Here is a 22572-nt window from a genome sequence, read left to right on the forward strand (position 1 = left end):
TTGATCTTAATGAGAACGACATTCTGCAGCTCAATAATATCACAGAACCGCTTCAAACTCTGGATGCAGGGAGAGAAGTTCTGATTCCGGTGATTTGTTCATGTTCAGGTCAGTATTATCAATCAAACTTCAGTTACATAACATCTGATGGAGATGATTATTCTCATATAGCCTGTGGCATTTTCGAAGGTTTATCCAAGACTCTGTCACTTCTAGAGCAGAACCCATATCTACCTCACAAACTTAGAGGAGGTCTAAGGTTCAGTGTTCCCATAAAATGTGCATGCCCCAATAATCAGACAATTAGTAATGGCTATGAGTTCCTCATCACATATCCAATCATAACAAATGATAAACTTACTGGAATTAGCATCAAGTTCAATGTCCCAGAGCAAGAAATAGTGGGTGTCAACAATATGAAGCCTTATCCTACTATCTACCCTCTAACAACTCTCATAGTTCCTGCAAAAAAAATCCCAGTTTTGAATCTAACAGTCACGGCAACCCCTGAAGATTCAAATATTGAACCAGGCTCTGTCATCCCCAAGCTCGGTAAGGTGCAAAAGAACAAAAGGAATTCAAAAGCTTGGAGTTGTGGTTTAATACTAGGAGTGGGTGTTTCATTTGCTTTTTTGGCTTTTATCTTCATCGGATCTCTTTTAGTCATCATAAACCGTAGGAAGAAGGTGAAAAAGTTGTTGTCTTCCTCTGAGAGAAGCTCCCAAGTTTCGAGCTTATCACCTGATTTATTAGTGGGCATGTTTACAGTAAAGCACCCATTGTTGAGTTATCGTCTTGAGGAGCTGAAGGTTGCAACAGGGGATTTTGGGGAAGCTTCTAAGATTGGAAAATTAGTTTACAGAGGAAGGTTAAACAGTTCGAAAGTGGCCATAAAACAAATGGGTTCAAGAGAAGTGCGGAGTGTGATCAACATATTGACAAAGATAAACCATGTAAACCTTGCCAGACTGCTAGGGGTTTGCTATGGAAGAAGTGAACAGAATCCTACATTTCTCGTGTTTGAATTTGCAGAGAGAGGCTCATTGAGAGACCAGCTCTCAAAATACTCGAGAAGTTTTGAGCTCGAATGGGGTAAGCGAATGAGAATAGCTTTTGATATGGCAATTGGTCTTCATTATATTCATCATTGTATAACCCCATCTTACGTTCACATGGATATTAGCAGTGAAAATGTGTTGGTAACTTCAGATTGGAGAGCCAAGATAGCCAATTTCAAGCATGCAAAGAGAGTAACTGCCACTGAGGATGGTTATTCTTCTACTGAGATTGGTGGACTTGTAATGTGTAGAAAAGGTTGCATGGCTCCTGAGCTTCTTCGAGGGATGGTTTCTCCAAAGGTTGATGTATTTGCATTTGGGGTGGTTTTGCTTGAGCTCATCTCAGCAAGGGAAACTACAGGCGAGATGTTGCTTAGAGATTCAGTTGGGTTTTTAAGGGGGGGAGAATCTGAAGAAGGCTGCACTGAAAAATTGAGGAGTTTCATGGATCCTTCTCTGAAAGGGGACTATCCAGTGAATGAAGCCCTGTTCTTGGCTTTGTTAGCTAAGGCTTGCACCGAAGAAGATCCTTTTCATAGACCCACCATGAATGACATTGTGAAGGCACTTTCAAAAATGATATGAAACCATGCTTCAATGATGCCAGTGACTCTGAATTCATGGACATTTATGTATGCATATATTGTCTAAAATGACAAGAAATCATGAAGTTATCTTTTTAATGCACGATTGATGATGGTTACAAATGTTTACCGTAAATTTAAAAACAGTTGTAAAATAATCTGCATTTGGAACCAAGACATTAAAAACAACAAAACAAATTTGGTCAATACAAGAATATCAGAATCATAAAGAATACTAGGACAGACAAGTTCATGACTCAGTTCACTTATTCCACTCCACTATATTATGAATCCTATTACTTGCTCATCTGATCAGTCAATGCATCGCTGTTATTCATTATTTTCATTGTATTTTGTATGATAAGTGATATCCTTAACAAAAAAGATTCCTTTCAATATTTCCCTACTGCTCAAATGTCTCTTTTGCCCATTTAACCAGCTGGGTTATGAAAATGAAATCTTTGTTCATGTTATTAATAAGGTTCTACTGGCCATCTCAATTGTCCTCACTTGAGAAAGGTTCACGCCTTCACGGTATTGCCACTAAAATTACTAATAAGTTGGTGAATGCAAACCAAATAGATCTTCATATGGTATAGTGGTGTCTCCATTTGAATCCCTTTTAAAGTATTTTTAAGGGAAGAAACACTCCTCAAAATGAGTTGTTAAAATTTCATTCCCTTCTTTTTTTTTGCCATGCCATCAGATTTATTAACCAAGATGTGAAAGTAGATGTTACCCAAATAACAAACTTGTGATGGTCATAACATGTCTACAATCTTTTGTCCTCGTGAATATAGGGTTTCTTTTTTATTTTTCGTGTATGATTCTCAGGCATCAGATACCCATGAAAAAAAAGAAGATATATTACACAATCATTCCTGCTGATTTAACAGCTTTTCCAACGGTGGATGATTTTCATTTTAGAATTCTGCATCCTCCGTTGGCTTAAAGGGCTACGGGAAGGAAGGGAAGTACCAAGTACGTCAATAAAACCAAGGTTTCACTTGACTTACATCAACGCTTAACTTTACACTAACACAAGATGCTGCATAAGAAACTGCGACCTAACTGCAGATCAGGACAACCAATGCACAGCCATGAGCTGCTACTTCCATTGACAGCATCTGATCTAAGATCGATGATCCCAAGTTCTTTTCCACTCCAAACTTCAGAAGTCTTACAATAATAATTTCGCAAGATAGTTGGAGGCATCACCTTTGCTAAATCCTTTATATTTTCAGATATTACCGTGGATTTATCATTCAAGTTGAAGAATGATAAATATATTTCCCCTGTAGATATGGAAAGAGACAGATAATTGAAGTGAAAAATATGTGAAAAATATATTCATAATACATGTGGAGTAACCTTCACTAATAGTTGGCTTGAATTCATGCATTGAATGTTGGTTCAGTAAAGGATCACGTGAACTAATAAGAATCAACATATGCATTATGTATAAATTAGAGACTGTAAATACCTTTTCTTCCAGTTGCAATCCATGATACTGATGTCTCCACCAGTCTTTATGCTGTTTAAATAAGAACACAACAGGAAAATTTCAGCCTAGGAGGAAATTTATGTAAAGCAACAAAAAAAAAAAAAAATTATTAGAAATTAATCTTTTTGACGGCATATTGTTGCACAAAGGCTGGAATAGCTATTCACTAGGGTGCCACTATGGCTTCACTCCCACATCTGTTAGAACTAAAAATATTAGTTTTCTTTCCAAGAAAGATTGATATCTAGAAATTTTTTCGAACATAAACCTGTAAAGCACGTAGAAAATCAAAAGAACAAGAATTAGCAAAGATTTAGCAGATAATTACATCCTGCTCAGTTATAAATCTTAGCTCTGCTATTTGGCATCTAGTGTTGAGATTACCAATATCTTTCTGGTTAAGAATTGAGTTACACATAAGTAACTAGAAGAGAATAATTTTTTGGAGCTCAGCTTTAAGCAGACTACTCTTCTGACATCGATGCTCAGCTTTTCTATACCATTTGCAAGGGGAAGATATGTTCTTTAAATTCCACAAACTGGGTTTTCCCATAGTAGAAAAATCCAAACAGTGGTCTTCTGTTTTAGATGGTAACAAGTGAAACTTCCTTGATAATGCTTCTCGTAAACATTCTCCCGATTCCTACAAAGCCAATGCCAACTAATTGCATCAATTGCTTCATAGATGCTATTAAACTGCCAAAACTGTATATAAAATATAGCACTTGTTAGTTACACTTGAATTTCTTTTTTTTTTTTAAGTAATTGGTGTACCGAGGATTCATCAGGGAGTTCATTTACAATGTGGGTAATTACTACCTGTTGTACATACATAAATGGGACTTCCATTTTCCTCTTTTACAGCAAATTTGATCCATGTCTCCATTCTGAGTTCTTATAGAACAACCACCTGCTTTACGCTTCTTGCAACTGATAATACCTAGTTTTCCTCTATTAGACCTTTTTTGAGCCAAAGATCTTTGGATGTGATGCTTAGCGGCTCTTGTTACACTAATGAATGGAAACTGGAAACATTAAAATAGTTGAAAAAGAAAATAAATCAGCGGCACTCTGGTAATAAAGTAAGAAGTGTTCCACTCAGTGTTTACAAACTAGGAGGGGACTCAGCATGTCCAAATCACTCTTAGTGCAAGTGAATGGGCTTATAACTCCCTGAAAATTCAGGTAAATATGAAAAACAAAAATAATAAAATAAGGAAAAATGTAGAAAATCAATGAAAAAACTAGGGAAGTTCAGCAAAAGGGAAAAGTTTATATAAATCCTAGGCTCTAAACAATCAAATTGGTGCGTACCTCAAAACTTTCACAAGGAGAGGCTGTTTTGATGCCCAAATACCATCAAATTGATCATCTTGACATCAAGATGCATAGACATGAGAAAAAAATGGATTTTAAATTTTGAAAATAGTGCATCTTGTAATGCATTTCTGGCCCGTAAAATTTTCAAGGTTTTATAAATCTGCTCGATCTACACTATCTTTGAAGCTTTAAATTTTATAAATAAAGATGAAAATGTAAATTAAGGTTATCACAAAACTTTCCGGTATTGAAATCATATTTCTCGACACTATTTGAAGGTGGGCTCTAATTTGATTGTTTAGAGCCTTGGCTCTATACAAACTGCACCCTTAGCAAAATGCACCTCTCTTTTTAACTATTTAACATTTTGCTCATTTTCTACTATTCCAAGTCAAAATTATGTCTATTTTGTAGGCATTTTGAAATTAAATCAAAACATATAGGTAAAATATTATAGAGTTCATATCTTAGGTGTATTTTCCTAAACTTTCGTGGAAAACTATATAAAAAATGAGACGTTCTTTTTTTCATCATTTTTATAGCCGAACAAAACATCAAGATTTTGCAAATCCAGTTTTTTGTTGAATCTAAGCTTTTGGGTTTGACAGAGAGCACAAAAGTAGACCTATCAACAACTTTTCAAGGTGAATTGAGCTAGGGTTCCATAAAACTAGCAAGGAAGGAACTTCAGCCAATTCCTGGTTTGAAAATGATATTCTAGCAAATCTGAGAATTTCAAGGTTCATTTGCTTTTGTTGAATCTAATCGATGAGGATAGGAAGATATGCTTAGAGGTGAATTCTGATAGAGATTGGAGTAAGAAGAAAGAAGAACAAGCAACAATGTGGTCGAGTTTCTGGCCTGCCCAAAGTCACCAGCATCCGAATCTTGCCTGAAGCAACTCGTCCAAGTAGTGCTACAATAAGGGCCTTAATGAGTTGGGGCCCTCCAGACTTTGTAGGCTGCGAGACTGAGTGACTTCAGGGAGTCTGACTCCAAGTTGGACTCTGATGATACAGGTTATGTTGGGTGAAGAGAAATTTTTTCAAATTTGAAGACGAGAGAAAATAATAACCATGTCACCTCCATATTGTTTTTGCAGAAATAATTTATTTCCAGTAGAGTGGAATTTGTGATGAGGTTGAGAGTTGCACTGTCAATTTTCCTTAGTTCCCTCCAAACATTAAAGGAGATTTGAGTATGGAACATGGTGTCATCTGCAAAAGGAAAACACCAATACCTAAGTTTCATTGTTAAGTTTGTGAAAGGGCATATCAAATGATCCATCAATAATTTAATGAAATGTACACCCCTGGGTTTTCTGTTCATCAAATGTTAAATTCGAGTTTCTATATGGATCTATATCTATATCTAACAACAGAGTAAATGTCAGTATCAGTTGAACATAAGGGTTTGACATTTTAATGAGACATGAAGGTGAAGCACCATTTTTATTAGTTTTCATGTTGTAATATTCTGAGAACTCTCAAAGTGTATCAGGGACTGCAACAGGGAAGCATAGAAAGACAAGTTATATGTCTTTAAAACAGTTAGATTACTATACAGGGAAAGATAAATAATAAGTCTCTCAAAATGCTTACCAGATTTGCTTATCCAACCTAGTGGTAGCATGTCCATGTCTGGCCATGATTTTCCAAGGAACCCCCCTGCTCCAATCAAGCCAGATTTAGCAAAGTCCCTGAGAGAACATTGATGAACAGAAGGAAGCCGATAAAATTTATGCATTATCACAAGTAAAACCATTTATTACTAGTCTGAACTTCCAATAAATAAATGTCATACCTTTTAAAATCGAAATGCCCTTGCACGTCCTCCCATTCATCCCAGTTATCCACAGTTATCCTGTACATTTTTATTAGCTTGTTGATAGCGGCAGCCATTTCGGGGTCTGCAGATTTGCCAGGAAAGATCGACTGCAAGATGGGGCGGTTTAGCTCTTTCAATATCTACAGAAATCAATTAATTGAGCTAATATCCACCTAAAGGAATTATTTTATCTCTCTCTACAATTACAAAGAAGTTTCTATTTTATAAGCTTGGAAATCTGTAATGAATCAGATACAGAAATAACTCAAATATTCATTATTCAGGAGATTCATTGCATGTTAAAATCAAATACATTGTCAAATCTAAACTTCCATGCTGATGATTGATACTCTATCAGACAATGTTGAGGGAAAGGATTATAAGCTTGGAAATCTGTAATGAATCAGATACATAAATGATAAATAACTCAAACATTCATTATACAGGAGCTTCATTGTGATTCCCCATTTGAAAATCAAATACATCATCAAAGCTGATGATTGAAACTCTATCAGACAATGTTGAGGAAAAGGAAAACATATAAACTGAAGTTAAGTAAACTAAAAATTAACTAAACATTCGTCCTACCTCTGAAACAAAGCTTATCTCACTCGTTTCCAAAATCGTCACCAAAGACACAGTCATGCTTCACTGATAACGAAAAACAAAATAATCAAAGTTTAAGCCTCATCAAAAGCAGAGAAAGAATACACATGCGCATTTGTTGACAATAACGAAATGTACCATTGTTGAATCAGCCCAATAAGCTTGATTCCCAAAAAACAAAAGCATAATAGATTTTATTTGTCTCTTTCTAGGATAAAAGTGTCGATTCCGTTACAGAGCAGTATGCAACACAAAAAAGATGCATGTGCGGTTGTTCAATTCTTACCTTCTCCTTTTTTTTTGGTATTCTTTTTCTTTATCCATTCCCTTCCATCCGATGATGCAAATATAAAAAAACCATTCACAATATCATATTAATCATCAGGGTTATAATCTACCAACCTGCTAGTTCTTTTTACGAGGCACGAGCATGAGAATTTATCTTAGAAGTGAGGGAGCTACTGAAATTTTGTGAAACCATCACAAGCTTCTTTGTACAAAGAACAAACAACCCTTTATGGGTTATATCAGATGACCTGGAAAGGAATATTTTATGTTAGCAATAGAAGCCCAAACTCATGGCATTGTGGATCTCATAGCAGTAAAAACACTTGGGATTTCTCATAAGTCCATGACTCATTTCGAAACATAGACCCGTGATATTTTATCTTCTTACTGATCTACCCGAGGGGAAATAAAATAATTCTAATAGGATTAAAATTTATTATATAGTAGAAAGTGATTCCTAATCATCTAGTTAGGATCGATCTAAACCAGTTTATATAATCTCCCGCTCTTCGAGGATGCCCTTAGCACAGAGGAACATGTATTAAGGTGTATGTGCGACTCTTTCAGCTCATGAGCTAGAACAAACTAGATGAATTAGATGATTTTTCCAGTAGCAATGAATAGAATGGAAGAATTCCATTCACTTTCAAGAAAGATCTATCATATACCCTTATGGCTTTTGGAATTTATGGTTTCCATTGATGCAAATCCAATCACCTCGATGTGAGATGAAAAACAATTCCACATCGGTAGCAAACAAGTATCTATTAAGGGGGGGAAATGGTATTAAAAGAAAAACAGAAAGGTTATGCACTTAACTATTACAAAAGTAGACTAAGAGGGTCAGCTACCTAGCCAAACTTCATAATTAAATGTCGTCATTGTATGGATATATTTTATTGCGAAAAGACCTATTATTGGATTGTTGATGAGTGGAGCCGAACCGTACCGTATGAATTGTACACATTGATTAAATGGTTGGGGGGGGGGGGGCGCTTCAGTGTATAGAAAGGGCCTCACCATTTCGGGAATTAATCATAGAAACGAAGGAACCTACAATATTATTTTAGTTAATTTGTCGTTATTTACTATTCGAGTTGAAATGATTGGATAACAAATGGTGTGGTTGGGAAGGTCATAGTAACAGACGTCTAACAAAAATTTGTTATTTGCATCGACCTTTCGAGGGGCCCATTCAAAACTTACTTGAACTACTACTCAATAGAACGTGAGGCTTTGGTTTCCATTTATCGGAATAGAGGTAGGCAAAAGAATGACTTTTGTCGTTTGTGGATCACTAGAATAAATGCAGCAACTCATAAGAATGATGTTTCTTATAGTCGATTAATAACAATATGTACAAGAGGCAGTTGCTTCTTAATCATAAAATACCTGTACAAATAGTCAGATACAATCTAAATTCCCTTTACATGATTTCCAATGTAATTATTAAATAAAGACATTAGGAAGAATCCATTCGCCGAAATCAGAATAAAATGATTCCAATAGAATCTTCCCCACTGAATTTCCAAAAAAAAAGAAAAAAAGACGAGCCCAATAACAAGCTACCATGTGTACAACAAAGAGAGAGAGAGGATGCTCCCTCTCATTTCTCTTACTCTCCCTTCAACTCTCTCTCTCTCTCGTGCTTTGTCCTCTCTCTAAACAAGCTCTTAGCTCCACATCTCTATCAACAGCATCGAGTGCACTTTTTCCTCTATCTCTCTCTCTAAACTCGCCCTCCTCTCGGAACTAGTCTCGCCATGTACCTCTCTTTGATGTCTTGCTTCCTCTCTGAGAACCAGGCTTTATCTCTCTCTCCCCCTCCTACTTTGCAATTTCCATTAATGACTTCTACTTTGCATTATCCATTAATGGCTTCTACGATCTCTTCTTGTCTTTTTGGTGCTTTCCTAGACCCGAAAGACTGATTGATCATATAGATGAGCTCGAATAGTAGAATGGCTCTATGCGCATGATATAGATGCAATTTTCAGATACTATGAATGTTTGGCTTGACATTGATGTGTTGCAAGTCCAGAAGTATTTCTAAAGTCATTTTATAATGGTATGTTTGGTTCACACGTAAGTATTTTCCATAAATATTTACATATGTAAATACTCTACATATGTAAATATTTACATATGTATTCATTTTACTATGTTAGGTAGCACATTTAAAAACCATTGTGTAAACAGTTTCATATGTTTGGTAGCACTTGGTTGATATGAAAATATTTATACAAAATCTTAACTAAGACTTGATTTAATTTATCACTATTTAATCATCTCTCACTCCCTCCCTATTAAACACACTCTCTCTGAAACACAAAAAAATTAATGAAATTTACGACTATTCAAAAATCACTCTATCTTCTCCGGACTCTCTCTCTCACTCACTTTATATTCCCCTAAATCGATTGGGCAATTTGTCGTATCATGCTTCAAAAAGATCCAAATTACCTCATTATTCTCAACATTAATCTCTCTCTCATTTTTTTTTAATAGAATGGGACCATAAATGCTACCATTTGAGAATAATATTCATTACAATAATTAAAATAATTAAACCGCATAATAATATCTCACATCCCAATACCAAGACTGTATTGATTAGAGTGAACAGTCCTCAACAAATAACACATGGAGAGCTAGTAGAGAGAGGAGAGATTTGCAAATATTTCAATCACAACTTGTTAAAAAAACAAAAAACAAATGCACTACCACTACATAACCATGAAGTTGTCAATTCTTTCAAAAACATAATATAGATAACCTACAAACTACCAAAACCTAGTGCCTATTTTGAAGCGTTCCCACATTCGATTAGCAATATCTTTACGTAATCTTGGAGCGTTATCAGTATCATCCGCATTTGAAGTATTTCTCCTACACCTCCAACGAGCATTTCGTAATGCTCTTCTCTCAAACATTAACTCCTCATCGGTAACAACCTTTCTTGTCATCCTGATAGAGTTACGTAATATACAAGTTGCGATGACAATCTTGACCTGAGTACTAAATGGCTACCGGAACAGCTTTTATAAGATGGGGAACTGTGTCTTCCTTAGACCAAAATGTGTACTCTACAACATTTCATATTGAAAAGTTGTAAATTAAATAGTTCATCTTTTGTGATCAAATTACTATCCCTCGAAAGTCTTGAAGGTGGTAGTGTGCTTTACGGTATGGGGCCTCAAAGCCTTGCATGTTGGCTTAACTTGCCGCTACAAGGTAGAATTTTCCTACAATAATCACAAGTTGTATGCCAACGTATATAATGCTTACTTCAAAGTTATTTAAAATACAAACCAAATTCTAGAGTTACCTTGTGACACACGCAACAAATTAGAAGACATTTCTAATACGGAGTGCAATATTCTAAAATCCGGAGCAGATCCTTCCCAACCAGCTAGTGCATATTGAAAAATCATGAGGATACAACAACCATCACATTTTGAGATATTTGACTCTTCTTGTTGCGAAATCGAGGATGAATATGTGATTTAACTGAAAATAGAACAAGGTGATCTAGCACGGCATATACAAATTTTAATTTTTATTTCTTACACCGACTAGAACACTTACAATGATTCAATTATAATAAATACAACTCGAAAAATAATAATAAATCAATTCTTGCTTGTTGCCTCTAATTACAACTTTCTTTATTGAATAACAAAAGACAATTTAAAGTTATGGGAAAAAGAAATTACAAAAGATAATTGGACTGCAAAACATAAAAGTAAAGATGCTAAAAGATTACCTCAATCGCATTTAAAACACCCCATACCAAGTCTCATCCTCTAATGGTGCATGGGATCAATGGTCTTTTTTGGATCTTCCAAATATGAGAAAGCCTGCCTAAATCCCTTCACAAAACTATGAGAGCAAGATACTATATGGATCAAGCCTAGCCGTCAATGCCTTAGGCAATTTCTAATGAGTGGGCACACCCACCTTTTGATCTCTTATGGGGGGGCATGCCCCCCATCTCTCTTTAGAAAGATGAGACCTTGAGTCGAGAGACAGAGAGTCTCAATGGTGGCGTGCCACCCTATGAGAGTACATACACACACACACAACATATTTTGTGCAGAGAATGAGAGGTAAGGAGGTCCCTATTTATAGACTTCTCAAGGGAGTCAGGGTTTCATTGGGAATAGCCAATCTATTAATTGATCAAGTCCTATTGATCTTAGGAGACCTGTGGAGGACGAGATCTGAGTCATTCATTCCTTAGATCAACTATCACGATTCAAAGGATGATACAAAACCTTGTCTTTCAATTTATTAAAATTTTATGCCATTAAAAATAAAATATGAAAAATATCTATTTTTGTATAAACTTATTCCTTTTAGAAGTCTTAATCTCCTTAGGATTCCGTAAGGCATATCTTATTTATTTATATTCCTTTTAGAAGTCATAATTTCCTTAGGATTCCATAAAGTATGTCTTATTCTTAATTGACTTGGTCAACATGACATGATCTAAATTTAAAAATATTATCCAAAAACAAAAAAGAAGCCCACGATAAAAAGGATTTCCAACAAAAGTGGGGTGTGCCACCTAGGGCCCCCTAGTGAGCCCCACACACATCCCTAGTGGGGTCGTCTTGGGCCCCCCATAGGCCCACAAAAAATAATATGAATTTTAAAAATATAAAATTAATTTTTAGTATTTGATAGATAGACTATTTTATCTGATTATTTTAAAACTGAAAATTGTATATTTCTCAATTTATAAATTTGTTTTACAAAAATAACTATCTAGTGATTTATAAAAATTCAAATAATCAACCTAAAAATCAATTAACATCAAAATAAACAAAACAAAATAGTTTTTATGGAAATAGAATCCTCAATTTAGGAATGTGTAATGATACTATGAGACCCTCCCACACCCATGTGAGTAGGACCTTAAAAGATCACCATTAAATTTTGACACAAATCTTTAAAAAAGTTATCAATAAACCCATTCACCCAAGTCTCACACCCATGTGATAACGTTTTTACAGATCTGTATCAAAATTTAATGGTGATCTTTTGGGTTTCTACTTACATGGGTGTGGGAGGGCCTCATAGGGTCATTACTCTTTAGGAATTAATAATTCTGAAGCATTCGGTCTTTTACTATGGACTATAATCCACACTTACTTTATCAAACTGACCCAGTAGTTCCCATGACCCACAGACCACTGCAGAGGTTCATGATGGGGCTATCAAAATCGGCCAATAGGTAGGGGGACATAGTTTCAATATATGGATTACAGGTTTTCCCTTAAAAACAAACCTATGGTTCCCAAGACCGGATGCAACCATTGCTCTATGGTTCATACCAGTAATCACTCGTACATGTACACATTGCGCCATCAATGGTGATTTGTTTTTCTGATACGACTCTCATATGTACACGTCATGTGATATTTTAGGGATGAGGCTTTGACCTTCGCCTCTAGACGCCAACCATCGCACACAAGGGTCACATAGTCCATTGACTCCCTCCCTTTGGTAACTCCAACATCATCAAGGGATAACCCATAAACCATCATCGATTTTATTATATACACAGGGATTTAGGGGTTTTCTAACTCTACTGGCTTAGCTCATCAAGCTAAGTCCGAGTATTGGCAATTGTCTATCATGGTTCATAAAGGACCACAATCCTACTAAATTTATATTTCACTATATAAAATTTGATTACAAGCTCTCATAAACCTTTAATGGCCACAGAAACCCAACATTCTTCCACTTGGCCTTTGAAGGACTTATAATCTTTCAACCTCACTCTCTCGGCCCCATCTCTCTTACATGTTTTCCAAAAATATTTGTTGTTGGCCCCTTTGTAAGTGTGTTGCAGTCATTACCTATGTAAGTATGTAACTGATCTCGATTTTTTTCCACTTCTTTTATGCGCCTGGAATTCTTATGGAATCGTAGCTCTTTGGACACATAAATTAAAGTTGTAATGTTGTAGAAGATTCTCACACGCTCGCACCATATGAACTCAAACTCAAGCAATCCCTTTTAAGTATCTTAGAACTCTATTAACTGCCTTCCAATGCTCAATCTCATTGTTACATTGGAATCAACTAATCATACTCATGGCATAGGACAAGTCAGACTTTGTTCCAGTCATGGCATACATAAAAGATCCTACTATGCTTCTATAAGATACTATTTCCATGACTTTCTTTTCTTTGTCCGTACTAGGGTACATTTGATTGTTTGGCTTTGTCTTCTTATCTATCGGGGTTGCCATGGGCTTACACTTATCCATTTCAAACTTTTCCACTATTCTTTTGAAGTAAGTGGCATGGGAAAGTTGAATGGTTCTTTCTTTTCTATTTCTTATTATTTTTATGCTCAACACATATGAGATTTCCCCTAGATCCTTTATATCAAAATGTTATGCAAGGAATTTCTTTGTTTCTAACATAAGAGCTATAGAGCTACTAACAATTTGCACATCACTCGCATATAAAGATATGAACACTATATCACTCTCGTTGACATTTTTATAATTAGATGAGAATCCTGCCAAAGAATAAGTTTTTTGAAACATGATGTACCACTATCGAGACGCTTATTTTAAGCCATAAACGGATTTGCTAAGTCTGCCTATTAGGTTTCCCTATCTTTTTTCTTCAAATCCCTCGGGTTGTTTCATATAAATCTCCTGTTCTAAATCCTCATTTAAAAAAGCTGACTTTATATCTATTTGATGGACCTCAAAGTCAAAACGGGCTGATATGACTATTTGGATTCTAATAGATGGAAACTTTCCAATTGGAGATAATGTTTCCTCATAATCTACCCATTCTTTTTGGGTGAATCCCTTGGCTACTAGCCTAGCTTTGTATTTTTCTAATTTTCCTTCAGAATTCAGTTTTTTCTTAAGGATCCATTTACATCCTATTGCCTTACGGTCTCGAGGTAGAGGTACTAGTTCCCAAATATGGTTTTGGTTAATTGAAGAGTATACATTTTTCATGGCTTCTCCCCAATGGTCATTTTCAAAACAGGTTATGGCTTCTTAGTAAGTTGAATGTTCATGATCTGGCTCATCCCTAACCCTTTTCATAGTGTTCTCGCAAATAGATAAAGTTTTCAAGGTACATACATAGTCTTGAGGCTCGATCGCTTCTTCTAGGTTGGTGTTCAGGTTCAGGTTCTTGATTCTCAATCATGTCACTAGCCTCCTCAAAGAGATCGGCTTGGTTGTGACTAACTCTTGTTTCAAGGAACTTATCCTCAAAGAAATGGTCTTCGTGGCTCTCAATAACCGCCCCATTATGAAGGTTGTAGAATCGATACCCCTTACCATGGTCAAGGTAGCTTATGAATATGGTATTAATGGTTTTGGGATCTAATTTTGTCCTATTTTGATATGGGATAAGAACATAGGTCGGGAAGCCCCATACTCTTACGGATTCGAGATACGGAGTACCCAGTGAATATCTTGTGAGGAGCAAGAGTAGCAGCTTTGGTGGAAGTCCTGTTCAGGATGTAACTTACCATCAATACTGCTTCTCCCCAAAACTCTAGGGAGCGCTCTGCGTGCCCCATCATGCTTCTCACCATTTCTACCAAGGTCCTATTTCGTCTCTCGGTAACTTCATTTTGTTCTAGAATATAAGGCATGGTGCATGGATGGATAATTTTATGCTCCACACACAGGGACCTAAAGAGTTCGTTGAGTACACGCCACCCCTATCGGTCTTTAGGACTTTGATTTTTAAGTTGGTTTGTTTTTCTAGATCGGCTTTGTATTCCTTGAATTTATATAAAGCTTCATATTTTACATTTATCAAGTATATGTGGCTATATCGGGAGTGGTCTTCGATAAAAGTGATAAAATCAACCTTTGGTATCTACGTTCATAGGACCACATATGTTACTATGAATGATTTCTAACAAGTTAGAAGCTTTTTGTGCCCGGCAGAAATTTTCCTAGTCAATATTCCTTGCACACATGATTCATATACTTTTGATAGATCTCCTTTATAATTTTGAAGGATTTCATCTTTCAATTCTATTAAAACATATCTTCCCTAGTCGCATTTACTATAGAAAAACATCCACATCATTCGAATATGAGACATGAGCAATTTCTTCCTTTATTTCAATTGTGTAAAGGCCATTCACAACTTGATCGGATATAATGATATCATTGCGGTTTTTCATGACAACTTTGTCACTGGAGAAGATGGTGATAAAACCGGCCTTAGAAATTTTGGGAATCGAAATCGAAGATGGTGATAAAACCAGCTTTAAAAATTTTAGGAACCGAAACCAAACACTTCTTCATGTCAAGAGCATAGAGTACTTGTTTTAGGATCACAACATTTCCATTCTTAATTTCAAGTGCATAATCGTCAACCTCGATCTTTTGATTGTCTCCTATAAATATGTGTTTCTCACCCGATGTGTTGCTCACCTGACCCAAAAGGAGTAAAAGTATGGAAGTCATCCTTGGCATTTGCCACGGGAGACGTAGCTCCATAGTCGAGATATCAAAAATTCTCCCTTGGGACCAGCCAGCAATGTTTCAAAGACCACACATGCAATTTCCTTGTTGGCCTCAGGATTTTTATTAAACATCGTCTTTCACATATAGCAAATCATAGTCTCTTTCTTTTTCTTATTGTCTCTCTCTTTATTTTTTTCTTCTCCTCTCTTCTTATTCTTATTCTTATTCTTACCCTTCTCCTTCCCCTTCCCCTTCCCCTTCCCCTTCCCCTTCCCCTTATTAGGCTTAAAAAAGGGTTGATATTTTATCATATATACTGCATAAGTTGTTGTTGTACTAGAGTTATTTGTTAGGATGGTTTCCTTAGAAGTTTGTTAGTTGTAGAAGGGTAAAGAGAAGGGTTGTACGCAGGCTATAAACTGCTTAACGGGAAATCTCTTATTTTCTTTCAATCTCTTATTTGCTTGTTGTTATAAGAGGGTGCCCTCCAGAAAGAGGGAATTTAACTGGTTTTATTGGTTATCTTCTACAAAAACTGCTTGATTTTTATCAGATAGAGAAGAAGAGAGTATGTCAAGAAGTTACTCCCGAAAGAGGGAAGCTTGATTCTTATCAGATAGAGAAGAGAGTATGTCAGGTTTTATTGGTTATCTTCTTCAAAAACTGCTTGATTCTTATCAGATAGAGATAAAAGTATATCAGGAAGTTACTCCCGAAAGAGGGAAGCTTGATTCTTATCAGATAGAGAAGAAAGTATGTCAAGAAGTTAGGGGTTGCAGCAAGAGAGAAAGGAGAGAGAAAGGAAGAGAAGGATGGTGAGGGATGAAGGAGCAGAGGCAGCTAGAGAGGGCAAAAAAGTAGACAACAATTCAGCTTACGAGTCACTACAGGGCTCTTCCATTCAATGACTGCCGAGATTTTATATTTAATAAAATAGACGGCCCAAAAGTCCACTCTCAACATTGTAGATGTATAATACACAAGATCATTCCCCTTTTAATCTAATTTGTGAGTTGTTATTTGAATGGTTACTTTTTGGGGGCAGAGGCCCTTGGTCAATTTTTATATTGAGGGAAATTGTACGAGGGGGTATTTGCTAGGGAAGGCAATGGACCCGTACTCGGGACCCGCTGGGTATATTCGATACAGGTCCGGGTATGGGTCTAAATTGGATCCAGAGGGTTGGGTCCGGATCCAAAATTTGGACTCGAGCACTACTCAGGTCTTAGTCTGGGTCCGGTTGAACCCGACCTGTACCTGTAAACTGTTGGAGACAAAATACTTTAAACCCTATTCGTTTGGGTGTGTTAAGGATCGTATACAATAAGAACTCGAAGTATCTATAGCCATTAAATAACAAACCAGACGGCTTGAAATGGCAGGTGATTGTGAGTTGCAAATAATATGGATATATGATGGTAAAAAAAAAAGTAAAAAAAAAAAATTGCTAATAAGACGGTGCAAGCAAGGCAAAGAGGTCTTTTTGTGTATAAAACTATTAGTAATAACGTGTTCATGTCTGTTCACTGTAAAATAGTTCCACATGATTAAAGAGATGAACAAGAAACGGAAGGGAAGTAATAAATAACAACCCGATTTTATTTAACAATTTATAAATTACCCTTACTTCAATACCTAACAAATATACTTTTCAGCTTAAGCAACCGTTCCATAAAACCCAAGAGACTCGCACTATCTGCATTTCAATACGAACAATGCACAACCATGACTTCCAACTTCCATTGACAGTCTCTCATTAATAATCCCCAGTTCTCTTCCACTCCAAACTTCAAAGGTTGTGCACAAATAATTCGTGAAGTAAGCTGGAGATAACACGCTTGCTAAATCTTTTATGTTTGCAGATATTATGGTGGATTCGGGGTTTAAGTTGAAGAAGGATAAATATATTTCCCCTGCGAACGATGAAAGAGACCGATAAGAAAAGTGAGAAATACTGAAGAATATAACCACAACACATGTGGAGTAACTGTTACTAATAGTATATGTTGATAAGTGAATGGCCAATTGTTAGCTAGGGAAATCAACATACATAACAAACCCAGAGCATGCTGAAATCTTGTTAAATAGAAATGCTTTTAGATGGATTAAACTAGCGACCATGATGAATACCTTTCCTTCCGGTTGCAATCCATGATCTGATGCCTTTAGTTGTCATCATACCTATTGGTAGGCAAAATATGAATGGTTGCTTAACTTTCATCTCATGAGATGTTTTAATAAATAGCAAATAATTTTACCAGAAGTTTACCTTTTTCAGCGTTAACTGTCGCACAAAGTCCAGCATAACTATTCACAAGGTTGCCATCATGGGTTAATTCCCACATCTGCTAGAGCTAACAATGTTAGGGTCCTTTCTAAGGAAATGATAAATATCTAGCAATATTTTCAAGTAACCTGCTGAAGCGTATTGAAAATGAAAACTTGAAGTAGAAACAGGATCGTGAATATCAACAGAATTTTTCAAAAATTAGTACATGATTAATGTCTCATAAAATTTGTGCTGCTCAATTATTATCCTCTGCTCTGCCATTTAGCCTAGAGAATAGGGTAAGAATTGAGGACTTATTTTTTGGAGATCCTCTTCAACTAGACCCTGAGTCGAGTCTTCCGACTTAATATCTTAGCATCTCTATAATATGACAGGAAACTTTGGTGCAGGACTAGATATTGCTCACCTGTTTTGTATCCCATTTACAAGGGAAAGTTGTGTTCTCATTTGAATTCCACACAGTGGGTTTTCTCTTGATGGACAAATCCAAACAGTGATCCTTTGTTTTGGATGGTAGCAAATGAAACTTCCCTTGATAATGCTTCTTGTAATCGTTCTCTTCATCCCTATGAAGTCGAGGCCAACTAATGGCATCAGTTGCCACATAGATGCAAGTATGTGAAAAATTGAAGATACACTGAAGATTTTGATAATCAAACTTAGATTTATTTTTCTATATAGTTAGCAGATTACGAATTCATCAGAAATGTTACTTACAATGATGGTAATAATTCCCTTTTATACATACAGAAACCTGGGTCTTTATTTCCACTTGAGTGACCTTTCCAGCAAACTTGATCCATGTCTCCATTATGAGTTTTAATTAGCCAGCTTCCTGCTTTCTGATCCTTGCAGCTGGTAAGACCTAATGTTCCTTTATTGGATCCATCCATATAACCCGGGGTCAAAGAGCTTCGGAGTCGATGATGGCTACTAGGCATCACTGTCCTGATTGAACTAACCAATGGGAACTGGAAATAAAAAGATAAGCGAAAAAGTAAAAAATCAAAGCAACTGATAGAGGTAATGTTGGATGAAGAGATATTTTATTGTACTAATGAATGGGAACTGGAAACAGAAAGGTAAGACAAAAAGTAAAAAATCAAACTAACTGATAGAGGTAACATTGGATGAAGAGATATTTGATTGAACTTGACCGTGAGAGGAAACAACAATAGCCAAAGTACCTCCATATTGTTTTTGCTGAAAGAATTAATTTCCAATAAGATGGGATGTGTGATGATAAAGAAGGTAGTATAGTCAATCTGCCTCAAATCGCCTCCAAACATTAGGGGAGATCTGGCCATGGACCATAATGTCATCTGCAGAAGGTAAGAACAAATACTTAAGCTTATTTCTACTTTGTGAATAGAGTGACCCACAATGAATATACACACCTGAGTTCTCTGTTCATTAAATGTTAGTCTACAGTTTCTATGTGGACCTTCATTTACACCTAATTGCAGGAGAAATATGGACGTTAGCTCATTATATAGATATGAATATTCAGGAAAGTAAGAACTCTTCATAAAAGCCTTTTAAGTTTTGAATAGTACGAGTAGAATTGGCAAAGATTATCATAGACTTCTATAACCATGCGAAAAGTAAATCGTATAAGTTCTCAAGATGCTTACCAGCATCAGTTAGTACTCCTAGTGGTAGCATATCCATGTCCGGCCATGATTTCCCCAGTAACCCCTCTGCTCCAATCAAGCGAGATGCAGCAAAGTCCCTGAACAAGAAAAAAGGGAAAAAAAAATCACTTAACTATAGATAAATTATAACAAATTGGAAAGGAAACAGCAAAAAGAATCTAGTATCTCAAGTAAGAGCATTTTCTACATTTCGATATACAAATGCAAAATGCATCATACCTTGACACATCAAAATGTGCTTCAACATCCGCCCATGTATCCCAATCATCCCCAGTTATCCTATACATATTTACTAGAGTACTGATTTCTGCAGCCATTGCTGGTGTTGCTCGGCTACCAGGAGAGAGAGAGTACAAGATGGGGCGGCTTAGCTCTTTCAATATCTACAAAAATCAGTCAACTGTGCTGAGGGCCACATTCAAAAATTTTATCATCTCTTTCTCCAAATGAACAAAATTTTATAGTTATGTTTTGGCCTTCAATGAATATAGTTTCATAGCAAACCACTCAAATATTCACTTTTCAGGACTTCACATAGACCAAATCTACTGAATTGCGAAATTTAAGTTTCATGACCAAATGTACTGAATTGCGAAATTTAAGTTTCATTCTGTAATAAAGCGAGATCAGACAGTCTCGAAGGAACAAAAACTTGAAAGTGATACTCAGCAACTTAAGATTGAAAGTGATATTCAGCAACTTAAGATTGGACTAAATGTTCCATTATTATGGAATCAGGTTTGGACTTCGCTGGTTTGTACCATAACCAATTATACAAAAGAGAAGAAGGAAAAAAAGAAAAAAAGAAAACAAGATCTATTGCTATATCGTACCTCTGAAACAACACTTATCTCACTTATGTCCAAATCATCACCAAAGATGCAGTCATGCTTCACTGTTAATGAAGAATAAAATAATCAGAAAAAAACAGAGACAAGGAACAAAATTGGCATTCATTGAAACTAAACCAATGCACAGTTGCTGATTCGGCACATTAAGTTGATTACATTGGCACAGCAAATCAATACATCTCAACTCACCAAAGTCCACACCCCATTCAGCATACTGTTGATATAGTGACCTTAGGAATGCTTTACCAGCACCCAGCTCTGTATCAACACTCATGAAACCTGACGGCATCCACGCACATGCCCTTTCTCTAAGCCCAATATCTCTAGCTCTCCATATGCGCCCTGATTCCTCATAGAAACTTTCCTAAGAATAACACATACAAACTAAGTTAAAGAAGAGATAAAGATCAATAGAGAGAGAGAAGAGAGAGAAGAGAGAGAAGAGAGAGAGACCTTGTAGGGATCCAATATTGGGGTGTTGGCATTGACGGCCTGTGTGCTTATTCCTCTCATGACATGAATTCCAAATTTTAAACCCATACTGTGCACTTTGGAGGCAACTTCTTTGAAGCCTTTTCCACCCTTGGATGAAGGCCATCTCTTTGGATCAGGAGTTGGCCTCCCCCACTCATCTATAACATCGAATCCTAATGCATTTGAACTTGATCCATTTTCCAATCTCCTATACCACAGGTAATCTACCACTACATACTAAAACCCAAAACAAATACCAAAAATCAACAAAAGAGAAGCAAAATAAAAAATAGAAAACCCTGTTCGAAGTTTGAGAGAGAGAGAAAGAGAGAGATGAAATTCTTGTGTAAATGGCAGACAGATATTAAAAAAATCCAACTGCTGTTCCATAGCTTATTATGAAGATTCAATGAAGCAAAGTGAGAATAAAGAATATAGGAGGAATTTGGTTTGAACCCAATTAATATCCTGACCTCATATCCATAATTAAGCAGCTTTTCTGATGCAATCCTTGCATTTTCAAGGAATTCTTCCTCGGATATAATCCATGAATATGCATCATAAGAATTCCATCCTCTTGGTGGGGAAAGAGCACGATTATGATTCTCTAATGCCGCATCATGCATCGACCTGAAAATGTTTCATTCCAATCACTTTTACTCATTCCAAATCACTCCTAACACTAAGCATTAAAACACTTAACAGAGCAAATCAATGGGTACCCTTTTGTTGAGAAACTTCCTTACATGAATAAACCGAGGAAAATAAGAACACTCCAGAAAGAAAGTGCCATGACTGCTCAAAGAACTCAGAGACAGGACGCTACTATGAAAAATGACTGTTACAAGAAGAAACAGAGAAGGGAGAGAGAGAGGGAGAGGACCCAGAACAGAGAATGCAATGTGCAATACAATGCCTGCTCAAAAGAAGAGAGAGAGAGAGAGAGAGAGAGAAGAGCTAGTGGAACATGTTTTTTGGGTAGGCTGGTGTGAGAGAGAGGGTGAGTGCTCGTGGAGGTTGGTTACAGTCTTAAATATGAACCATGAGAGAGAAAATCATTTTGATATATGCACAAGTGAAGAGATAGATTCATAATCATCATTTTGGTGCTATCCATAATCACCCACGTAAATAAATTCTGAAAAGATAGATTCGTAATCATCATAATCACCCATATAAAGAAGTTCATCATATATACAGAAATTACATTCTGAAGAGAGAGCTTCATAATCACCCATATAAAGAAATTTATCATATATAAAAAAATTATATAGATCTCGTGCTATCCATAATCACCCATATAAACAAATCCATCACATATAAAAAAATTCCATATATCAGGTATTCAAAAACACCCGAAAATTCAACCACATAAAGAAATCCCATAAGACAGTCTTGGTGCCATCCAATTTTAAAATTTGATCCATTATTTAAAAATTAGATTTTGACAAAATTTTATCCAATTAATTGGGACCAGCTGTTTTTTATCCGAATTTTGATCCACTATTTTAGAATTCTGTGTTTGACAAAATTTTACTTGATCCACTATTTTAGAGTTCACGTTTTGATAAAATTTTACATTGATTATTTGCTTAACACAACCCAGTCTTTCAGGGATCGGGTCCTTTTTACTCGGCCATGT

The 22572-nt window shown here is 36.1% G+C and overlaps 3 protein-coding genes across 9 annotated transcripts in view; 1 reads left to right on the forward strand and 2 right to left on the reverse strand.

Moving 5' to 3' along the window:
* The window catches only part of LOC18442106 (lysM domain receptor-like kinase 10), a 2845-nt gene extending 1104 nt beyond the window's left edge, over positions 1-1741 (forward strand). The window contains exons 1-2 of one of the 2 annotated variants that reach the window (XM_020671918.2): positions 1-108; positions 769-1741. The exon at positions 1-108 is cut by the window's left edge and continues 354 nt beyond it. In XM_020671918.2, coding sequence (XP_020527577.1) covers positions 1-108; positions 769-1643 — 983 coding nt within the window. In that variant the 3' untranslated portion in view covers positions 1644-1741. The other variant, XM_088868642.1, reaches the window with a different exon arrangement.
* Positions 1742-2422: 681 nt separating this feature from the next.
* LOC110007896 (uncharacterized) lies at positions 2423-7435 on the reverse strand. 5 transcript variants are annotated; one of them, XR_016056819.1, is made up of 8 exons: positions 7302-7398; positions 6882-6944; positions 6270-6400; positions 6068-6165; positions 5550-5683; positions 3531-3789; positions 3126-3176; positions 2423-2937 (listed from the first exon to the last, which is right to left on the reverse strand). XR_016056819.1 is itself a non-coding variant. In XM_088868643.1 (7 exons), exons 2-7 carry the CDS (start codon positions 6936-6938, stop codon positions 2908-2910), a joined length of 501 nt encoding a protein of 166 aa, XP_088724769.1. In that variant the 5' UTR covers positions 6939-6944; positions 7302-7426; the 3' UTR covers positions 2487-2907. The 5 variants fall into 5 exon arrangements, 4 of the variants coding, with proteins under 4 accessions (XP_088724769.1, XP_020527591.1, XP_088724770.1 ...); XM_088868643.1 differs by lacking the exon at positions 3531-3789 and having other exon boundaries at positions 2487-2937; positions 7302-7426; XM_020671932.2 differs by lacking the exon at positions 3531-3789 and having other exon boundaries at positions 2487-2937; positions 6270-6433; positions 7302-7397.
* Positions 7436-17140: 9705 nt separating this feature from the next.
* On the reverse strand, positions 17141-22350 carry LOC18442104 (uncharacterized). 2 transcript variants are annotated; one of them, XM_088868647.1, is made up of 14 exons: positions 22138-22350; positions 21404-21560; positions 20910-21167; positions 20646-20820; positions 20439-20500; positions 19825-19988; positions 19585-19682; positions 19348-19406; positions 19138-19272; positions 18668-18921; positions 18357-18516; positions 17930-18005; positions 17791-17841; positions 17141-17573 (listed from the first exon to the last, which is right to left on the reverse strand). In XM_088868647.1, coding segments are annotated over exons 1-14 (1872 nt in total). In that variant the 5' UTR covers positions 22140-22350; the 3' UTR covers positions 17141-17352. The 2 variants fall into 2 exon arrangements, with proteins under 2 accessions (XP_088724773.1, XP_006852389.1); XM_006852327.4 differs by lacking the exon at positions 22138-22350 and adding an exon at positions 21677-21842.
* Between the last annotated feature and the right edge of the window lie 222 nt (positions 22351-22572).

Source organism: Amborella trichopoda, chromosome 6, assembly GCF_054954075.1.
Source record: "Amborella trichopoda isolate Santa Cruz 75 chromosome 6, AtrichopodaSantaCruz75HAP2 v2.0, whole genome shotgun sequence".
NCBI lineage: Eukaryota > Viridiplantae > Streptophyta > Magnoliopsida > Amborellales > Amborellaceae > Amborella > Amborella trichopoda.